Source organism: Zonotrichia albicollis, chromosome 10 (genome assembly GCF_047830755.1).
Source record: "Zonotrichia albicollis isolate bZonAlb1 chromosome 10, bZonAlb1.hap1, whole genome shotgun sequence".
NCBI classification, from domain to species: Eukaryota; Metazoa; Chordata; class Aves; order Passeriformes; family Passerellidae; genus Zonotrichia; species Zonotrichia albicollis.
This window is the reverse complement of record NC_133828.1, coordinates 11,590,819-11,599,874: the sequence shown is the minus strand read 5'-3', so window position 1 is coordinate 11,599,874 and position 9,056 is coordinate 11,590,819. Positions and strand designations below refer to the sequence as shown.

Sequence of the window (9,056 nt, the reverse complement as noted above, 5' to 3'; positions counted from 1 at the left end):
TGTTATAGAACAGTGGATTGGTTGGTTGAGGGGAACAGGAGTCAGCTGGCTGCTGTGGGGACAGGGACCAGTCAGTGCCTAGAGGAGCTGCCTGCAAGAAACATCAGGAAGGTACAAAACTCCAGCAATATGGAACCCTTGCAATGTAATGACAACAGTGAAGTGAATTATTTAGTGACAAAGTGAAAGGATCATTGCAGAATTGTCCTCTGGTCCAAAAGCTGTAGCCACCACTTGGGAAAACGAATCTGGTTTAATGGGAAATGAGTCCTCTGTGTGTCTGTCTAGACCAGTTTTAGTTCTCAGGTATTTTTTAGGGACATGTTTGGCTTTGGAGCACTGGTGGGGTAGATGACTGCTGCTGCAATCATCCTGCTCTCTGCAGAGGTTGGGGTGCTCTGTAGCTATCAGTCCCTGCTGGCAGCTGCCACATGCCAAGAAGCCAAATGGAGTTTTCATGTGATGCTTTATTGGGTGCAGAGAATGCCCGTGCCTGGAGCAATACAGTGCGTGTGCAGCCCAGGGGAGGGGGCTCAGCAATCCTGACAGGACCTGGCCTGGCATTTGCAAAGGCTGGACAGGTCCTGGCAGAGCAAGCAAAGGGACTCACTGCTGGCTTGGCTCACTCTCAGCCAAAGGGTTGTGAGGAGCATTTTGTTACCTCCCTCCCCACCATGAGGTAGAGGCACAGGAGACAAGAAAAGGGTCTCTGCCTGTAACAGCCAGGCTTAGACCCAGCTGGTGCCCGTCTCCTGCTGGGTTTTGTAGCTTTGGACACATGGAAATTCACAGGTTTGGACTGTCTCACTAATTCTGGCACCTCAGCCACTGGAAGCTTATTGAATTCTAGCTATGGAACGAGCTGTAGCTCAGTTCATGTGCAAAGCAGGGGCTGTTTGCCTTCCCCTCCCTTCCCCTGTTGCCCCAAAGCAAGCCTGTGCCTCCTGCCCGTGCCATACCTACCACTGTCTGTGCTCTACGGGGGCAGGGGTGCAGCTGGAAGCCTTTCTTTAACAAACTGCTCTAGCAATATTCTCTCCAGGTTTACTCCACTCTTCTTGGGGGTGTTTGCTCCATCTTGTGTTACTCCAGCTCTGAATCATCCCGCTCAGAATTATCCACCTCAGAATAATCCAGCTGAGAATAATCATCTTCATCCTAAAGTCCACGGCAGCAAAGAGAATCACTTAAACTATTTGTCTGGTTTGTAAATCTTTTTATTAAAAGAGTTGGTTTTTTTTTTTTCCTCTTCCACAGTAGTAAAGCTTTGGCACTTACAGTATAAAAATAATCACTGATCATAATTACACCAAATTCCTCTTTTGTCAACTGCATACTAAGTGTCTTCCATACATTTTATTCCCATATAAAAACACTTGGAAGGTCAGGGGAACAAAACTGATAAATAACAGTATGAGATATAAAGATACAGCTAGAAAAATACTAGGATCATCAAGAAAGAATTAGGACTGTGCATATTTTAAATATCACAGTGATTGGATTTGCTGTTCCTATCTTATTGCTGGCTGCACGCTTATGTGAAAGCAGAAGTGTTTGGTGGACTTTCCTATCCCTAAACCTCAGTATTGCTGTACTCAAATGTTCTTGCATAGCACGGGAACCTTGAATTTCTACACCCACCCTCCCATCAGTATTTTGATGCCCCACCAAATTTGTGATTTACAACCTCTCCCCCTCCTCCCCTCCTTTTTTTTTTTTTTTCCCCTCGCCCTCTTGAAATTTGAAAATATCGACTGGAATTCAACCCTTTGAGCAAAACCAAGACAATCGCTATCAATCATGAGAAAAGTCTGAAACACTCCAAGAGTGGCGCTTGGAGAAGCTGTGAGTTGAGCTTAAGCTGGGCAAATGGCTCCAGAGCAGGGGGCCATTGTCACTAGATGCACTTTTTTGCTAGCATCGCTCCAGTTTGGATGGTACTCGTGGCACACTGGGGTTTACACTTTGGTTTGTCTGTTGCCATGGCCGCAAGCAGTCTCGCTGGATGTTACTTTCCCCGTGGCTGTTGTGTGTCTGCCTGTACATCTAGGGGCATGAAACACTCAATGGGGCAGTTGACGTTCTGTCGGGAGGGAAGGAAATCAGTTAGAGCTCCGTCCTGGCTGTGCTTTGTGCTGGGAGCTGCTGGGGCCATTTCCCAGCACAAAGCACACAGTGGAAAGCACTCCATGCACTACTGCCTCAGAGCATGCACGAGGCCCTGTGGGACTGCTGGGACTGTGGCACTGCCCATGTGTGTGGGGGGTGAGCTCAAGCAGGTGTGTGTGTCCTGGGGGCTGCCATGCACTACCAGGGGAGCACCAACCCACAGCCACCCCGCCCCTGTGCCAGCCTCACAGCAGCGTGGGGCAGAGAAGGAAAGCTCTACTCACAGTGTTGGTGGCCTGGTGGTACCTCTGTGTGAACTGGGTGTAGGTGTGGCCAGCAGAGCCCTCGGGGGCCACCTCCACGCTGGGCCTGCGGCAGTTGTCACAGCGCCAGCCCTGCGTGGACACAACGGGACCATCAGTGCCTGGCCAAGGAGCTGCCAGGGCTCACAGGATCCAGCCCCTAAAGCTCATCCCATTCCACCCCCCTGCTGTGAGCCCAGGGTGCTCCAAGCCCCATCCAACCTGGCCCTGGACACTTCCAGTGATGGGCCAGCCACGGCTTCTCTGGGCAGCCTGAGCCAGGGCCTGCCCACCCCCACAGGGAAGAATTTCTTCCTGATATCCAATCTACATCCGCTCTCCTTCAGCTTAAAGCCATTAATTCATGATAATTCATACATGAGGCTAGAGCCACCAGCACCGGTGAGGGTTGCTCCTGTGTTACACCAGACAGGCACCAATGCAAGTACTGCAGCTCTCCTAACTACTTTTCTCCTTATTTGGGCCAGTTTTGGCCCCTTCCATGACCTGAAACCCAGCAGTCTGATAAATGCAGCCCAGCACAGCCTCCCCTGTGTCCAGCACAACACCTCCCTGCTGTTTACCTGCTGTCCTCCATAACAAGTGCAAGAGCAGATGGCCCCAAAGTATTCCTTCTGCCACTGCTCCCCAACGTGGTACATCTTCCCATCGTCATAGCACGTGGTCTCATCTGTGGAGGCACAGGCAGAGCTCAGCTGCAGGGCCTGGGCTGGGCTTTAGGCACTCCCAAAGCATTCCCAAAGCAGCCTGGTGATCAGCAGGGAGCCCCTGGGGGAGTGTGCTCCCCTTGGCTGAGCAGAGGCTCCCTAATGGCAGGGGAACATCAGACATGTTCCCAGCTCTCCAGACACTTTACCCTACAGCAGGGGGGTATTCTCCTGACATGAGCAATGCAGTTTAAGTGACAGTGTGAAGGCCAGAGGAGCTTGAGGCAGCAGGGCCTGCAGGAAAGTCCAGCTGGGGCAATCCAACCCCTCTGGGACAGTGACATGTCCCTGGTGTGCATCTCCAGGGCCAGAGGCACACAGGTGCTCAGTGTGCTGTGACCTGAGCTAACTAAAGGTTTTCCTCTTTTCAAGCTCAGGAATGTGAGATTTATGCCTTCATCTCCTGTGAGAACAGCCTGAAGCTGTCACCAGTTCAGCCTGAACCAGACACACTGATCATCTGCTTGTCCCCCTGGCAGGACAGAGCTGGGATGGTGACAGTGAAGGAGAGCTCAGACTGACAGCACAAAGACACTTACGAGGTTCACACTTGAATTCTCCTTTTCCATTCCCAAGGCAGGTGCAGCTCATCATCTGGCCATTCTCCCCTTGCCTGTCCCACTTCTCCCCAATCTTGTAGTTAACTCCATTGTCATGGCACCACTCTGGAGAAGGCAGGGGAACAAGAATCAGGAGTTATCCCACAGGCAGCAGGAGGAAAAGAGCTTGGCATTGTCTCAGGAAAGGCAGGAGAAAGAATCTTCTCAGCTCATCTAAGTCCAAGGAGGAAATGGATTCAGCTCCTGCAGTTTTTAACTGCTGAAGGCTGTTCCAGCTCTGGAAAATGTGTAGAGGCTCTTGGGAAAAAAGCAGGATGTGACAAAGAGTGGGGAGAGGAGGTTTGGTTCACAGGAGATGAAAAGAAATGAAAAGGAATTTAATAGATGTGGGGCAGGATAGGAGAGAAAAATATTTAAATGCTCTTTTTTTGTGCAAATACCCAGCATAAAATTTACCACAATCTCACAAGACACCATGGGTAAGCCATGTGTATCAAATAATGAAATATAAATATTAATCCTGTAAAATAAGCATATTTTCCTGTAAAATTAAGTGTCTCTACATAGAGTCCTCTGAATCTATGCAAGTTGCAGAAATACTCTCTCTGCTGAGCTTATTCCACAATTTAAAAGCCTAATTTCAATTAGCTGGGTATGTGTTGTGTTAAACTGCTCCACCACAGACTTTTGTTCCGTTCCCTTGTGTCAAGATGGATTTTTTTTTCCATGTAAACCACACAGTTCTGCAAAGAATAAAACTTAATGCCCTGGGCAGAAGTGTTAGAAAAATTAGTTAGAAAACTGGTTTTGCAAGCTGCTTTGCAAAGACTGCCTGCAATGCAAACCAGATTTATTGTAATACCAGCACTGGCTGTAATACCCACTGAAATCCACACTTTCCCATATTACCTAGACATGTCTGGCAAGGTAAAAATGTCTCTTATCAATGTAATACTGATTGTTGCTGATGGCAATTCTAGATTAGCTGCAAAGCTCAGAGGTAACCAAAGTTTTCCATCACTTCTCACGATGCAAAACATCGCTTTGGTTTAAGATCCTGCCTTCATTTGCTCCATGTTTGCACCAGGCTGAGTCTGTCAAACATGGCACTGCTGCTGGAAGAGGGTGGGGATGGGGATGGTTAACAGCAAGCTACTCACTAGAAGAGTCACATCTGAAATGGCCACTGCCAAAGCCCAAACACTGGCACCAGAGCTTAAAGCCAGTTTCAGATAAGCGCTCCCATTCCTCGCCAATGGAATAGAAGGAGCCAGTGTAAGTATCAAAGCAGGTGTCCTCAGCTGGCTGGTTTAATCCTTCAGACACTGCAACAGAAAGAGGAGAAACAGGCATCACACACAGCAATGGCAGCTGCTGACAGACAGACTGGTTTTCAGAGAACACACACGTTTTTGTTCTCGTAATATCCTGGCAGTAATGGAGTTACCCCATGGGCATATCCTTGATGGTTGTCAGCAGCCCAGCTTCGTGATTTATTTTCCATTTGCATGTGTCAGAGCAGTTGAATGATAAAAAAACTGACATGAAGGCTATTTTCATTTTGATTTGCCGAGTTTCAAGCAAGTGTGAGTTTCTGCATTTGCTGCTGGTGAGCAGCAACCTGACTGTAGCCTGTTTTTAGGAGAAAACGCGCTGTAAGATGCTGAGGAACAGCAGGGGGTTGGTAGCTGCATGTGCACCTTTTTAGGGTGCTGTGGGTTCTGAGTCATGGCAGGGGATGGGAGAAGGAGAGCAGACCCTGTGGTGGGGCAGAGTGATTTGTCAGATTTGTCACCTTAGGAGTGTGCCTTGCCTGGTGGGTGCTTCACAGCCACCAGTGCAGGGGGTGATCTTCAGCTGATGGTCCAGAACCTCACAAATCACTTGTCCCAGTGTCCTGCTACCAACTGTCCTTGTCAGAAGTTTCCTTTCTGAACTGTTGTCAAGCTTGGGCACCAGGTAGGTGACCTTGAGTAAGGGGAATGAAGCAGGGGCTGCACAGGTCCAGCCAGGCTCCCTCAGGCTGTTCCTTACCAGTATTGCCAACTGTGACCACCTCCTCCAGCACCTTCTGTCTCCGGTGGTCCTTCAGAGCTTCCACTATGATGTTGTAGGTGGCCCCTCTTGTGAGACCCTTGAGTGTGGCACTAGAGGAAGTGCCAGGAACCCTGAACTGCAACAAGAGACAATGCCAGGTCACCAGAAAGGTGGTGACACCCTTTAGGTGTTACCTCTCTCATAGGAAAGGTTTAGGATGACCCCTGTGCTCTGTACCATGATGGAGCCAGAGCACTCCCCTTACATACTCTGAAATATCAAGTTAGACTTGGCTGCTCTGGACTGTGGATCACAAGAGGTTAATTTTGCCATTTCAAGGTGACTTCACAGGAAGAGTGCTATAACTTGGAGAAGCAGCACCTCAATCTCTGAAACTCCCACTCAGCTTGCTGCCCCCTTTCCTGGTGAAACACCCCTGCTGACAGCATTTCCAAGTTTTCTGGTTTTGCAGTTTTACCCTGTAGCCTTTTCCATAAAGGAGTTGAGGAAGCTTTCATCCACCCTGGTCTCAGTTATGTGTTAAACAGAATCTTTAGACTAATTCCTGCTACTCCCTTTCTCAGAATCTCTGCTGGTCAGAGTGACTCTGAGACACGTACAAGCCTCTTCCCAGCCCAGCAGTCAAAGGAGTCAGAATTCTTCTGTTCTCCTTCTCAAGGTTGCTTATTGTTTCTCATCCATAAAATTCTTTCTCCAGGTCTGTCTGGCAGGTCGAGGCACACTGGTGTTATCTTTTTATACTAAAAACTACATGTGCACTATTTACCATAACTTCCCAATACCTATCACCTATGTTAGACAGTGAGCTTCTACCTTCAACCAATCCGAAAGTGCCAACAGCACAGCAGAAGATGGAGGCCAAGAAGGAGAAGGAGGAATCTGGGCATGCCCAGTCTATCTTGCCTCCTGAACCTCTATTCTAAAAACCCCAAAAAATCTATTTTTCACTCTGTGATAAATTCACTATCATTCTACTCAAACTTTCGTGGCTTGTAAACCCTCATATAAGGTTGGTAATTTTTTCCATGGGTCAAGATCAAAGGCACAGGGGTGCCAAAGGCACAAGGTCTCTGAGGCGCCTGGCAGGGTCTTGAGTCCTCCAGGGCAGTCAGAGGAATTTTTTGGGTTCTGACACCCCTTGGCACAGCAAAGGCACCCCGAGAGCCCCAGGTGAAGTTTCACCACTCCTGTGCTGAGGCAGCCTGTTACCTGCAGCGTGTCCTCGTCCTGGCTGACGGGCTGGCAGGAGATGATGTACTCGGAGCTCTCCAGCAGGGGCCTCCAGGAGATGGTGGTGTGGGACAGGGCCTCCTGGCTGTCGTTGCGCCGCGGCCCGTGCGGGTACAAGGGCTCCACCACGATGGGCACCTGGTAGCCGGGCACCTCGATGGCCTCGTCCACGCTGGGCAGCCTGGAGCCTGGCCTGAGGGGAGTGGCTGTGGTGGGCCCGGGCCGCCGGTAGCCGTGCTCCTCAAAGAAGATCTGCTGGCCCTGGTGTCCCACGGTCTGAGGGTGCCCAGAGGAGCCTGGAAGCTGGATCCCGTTGCCATTGTCGTACCTGTTGTTGGTGAGGTAAGGGGTTCCCTCGTCAATGGAAGGCACGTCCAGGATGTCGGGCTGGTTGGGGTGTGGCCTGCTGATCAACGTGGGGAGATCATCTGGCAAAGAAAGGTTGGAGGCCGTCAAGCAAAGCAACAAAAAAGCTGCATTACACCACTCACAGCATCAAATATTAGCCATTACACTTTTTATGACCTTGCCCTGATTGTAAAGGTAATTTCCCCCTCTGCATCTTTCACACCTAAGTGTGCTGGTGTGAAATTTTCATACAGCTGAGCAACACTTTTGAACACTGCAACCCACCATCACTGCTCAAACTGAGAAGGAATGGTTGCAAGAGATAGTTGCAGGCTCTCATTTTAAGAGGAATCACTGGTAAGCAGGAAGACACTTGTTCCTTGATCATATTTAGATGACCAGCTGGTAATTTGTGATAGGTCAATCTTGTACTCTGAAAGTTGCAAAGTGAGAGGAATGCCACAAGTAACAAACTGAATGGGTTCTGCATTTGACACTATCAAGTGTTAGACAGCCATGTTAACCCTGATTAAATTATCCATTAGGTACCCAAGCAGGAATTCAACATCAAGCACACTGTTCTGTTGCTAGTGTTCAAACAGGTGTTAGAAATACAAATTTAGAAGTATACCTCCTGCATCCTTAGAAAGGAAAACCTCCTTAAAAAGCCTTCAAAGAAAAGGTGTATGTGAACAGAGTATTTTTAAAAACATTATTTGACACTCCACAAGTGTCCTTCAATGTCTTTCACACTGTGAAAGCTCTCTCCTGTTGGCACACAACAATCCAGAGCTTTGTTTTACCTGTCCTTTTTCTGCCAACCAGTGGTTCACTCTTCTGATTGTTCTTGACAGCAATGATGTAGATGATGTATTCAGTGCCAGGTTCCAAACCTAGGGAGGGAGGGAGAACAATTTTAGACTTCTGAGTTGCTTTTCTTTATGATTATGTGTGAGAACTAAGGCAGAATGAGAGGTGGGTATGGCTACAGTATTGGGTATGTGCATTTCACACCCGAGGTTTTCAGGACAGGGCACAGAGTTCAGCCTCCTGTTCCTCAGAGCAAGTTTGCAGTCTGACCACGTCAGCTGGGATCATGGACCCAAACATAAGGGACCTTTAGCACATGTGACTGGTGGGTGCCAGAATCAGGGGCTTTTCTTTCTTGGAAGGACAACAATTGTGGTGACAGTGGAAACAAGCACCAGACTGTTCAAAACTGTGTGGTTGTTCTGATCAGTGAGGTGCAATGTGTTTGTAGGACAGGTGTGCTTACAGGACCACTCTCTAGTACTGGAAACCACAAAGAAGGAACACAATTTTCTCCCTATTAGCTAATCATGAATTATAATCACATTTTATAATTAGGCCTTCCCCCTCTCTCTCTCTCTCAAAATTCAAGGGTTTCAGGTGAAGAGCTCCCAGAGAGAACAGAGTTACCAGTAATGGTGGCCTCGGTGGTGCCAGGCCGGGGCCGAGGCAGCACCTCCTTGACAGGTGAGCCAGGTTTCTCATATCTGATGATGTAGCCTGTGATCTTGGCTCGGGGAGGCTGCCACGTGGCCAGCAGGGAGTTGCTCGTGGTCGTGAGGAAGCGCAGGTTAGAAGGAGCATCGATAGCTGGGTGGAAACAAAAGGGTTTAAAACATCAAATACAGAAAAGACCAGCACATTCTTCACCTGAGCTGCTTGACACCCTTCTCAAACCTATTGCCAGGGAA

General features: G+C 48.8%; 1 protein-coding gene across 6 annotated transcripts in view; it reads right to left on the bottom strand.

Moving 5' to 3' along the window:
• Positions 1-447: 447 nt before the first annotated feature.
• Positions 448-9,056, bottom strand: part of FN1 (fibronectin 1) — a 53,520-nt gene continuing 44,911 nt past the window's right edge. For 4 of the 6 annotated variants that reach the window (XM_074548028.1, XM_074548031.1, XM_074548032.1 and 1 more), the window contains 9 exons: positions 8,776-8,955; positions 8,139-8,228; positions 6,967-7,415; positions 5,734-5,872; positions 4,860-5,024; positions 3,679-3,804; positions 2,996-3,102; positions 2,394-2,504; positions 1,342-2,083 (listed from right to left, as the gene is read on the bottom strand). In XM_074548028.1, coding sequence (XP_074404129.1) covers positions 2,009-2,083; positions 2,394-2,504; positions 2,996-3,102; positions 3,679-3,804; positions 4,860-5,024; positions 5,734-5,872; positions 6,967-7,415; positions 8,139-8,228; positions 8,776-8,955 — 1,442 coding nt within the window. In that variant the 3' untranslated portion in view covers positions 1,342-2,008. Of the gene's footprint in view, positions 1,159-1,341; positions 2,084-2,393; positions 2,505-2,995; positions 3,103-3,678; positions 3,805-4,859; positions 5,025-5,733; positions 5,873-6,966; positions 7,416-8,138; positions 8,229-8,775; positions 8,956-9,056 lie in introns of those variants that run through there. The other 2 variants (XM_074548030.1, XM_074548029.1) reach the window with 2 other exon arrangements.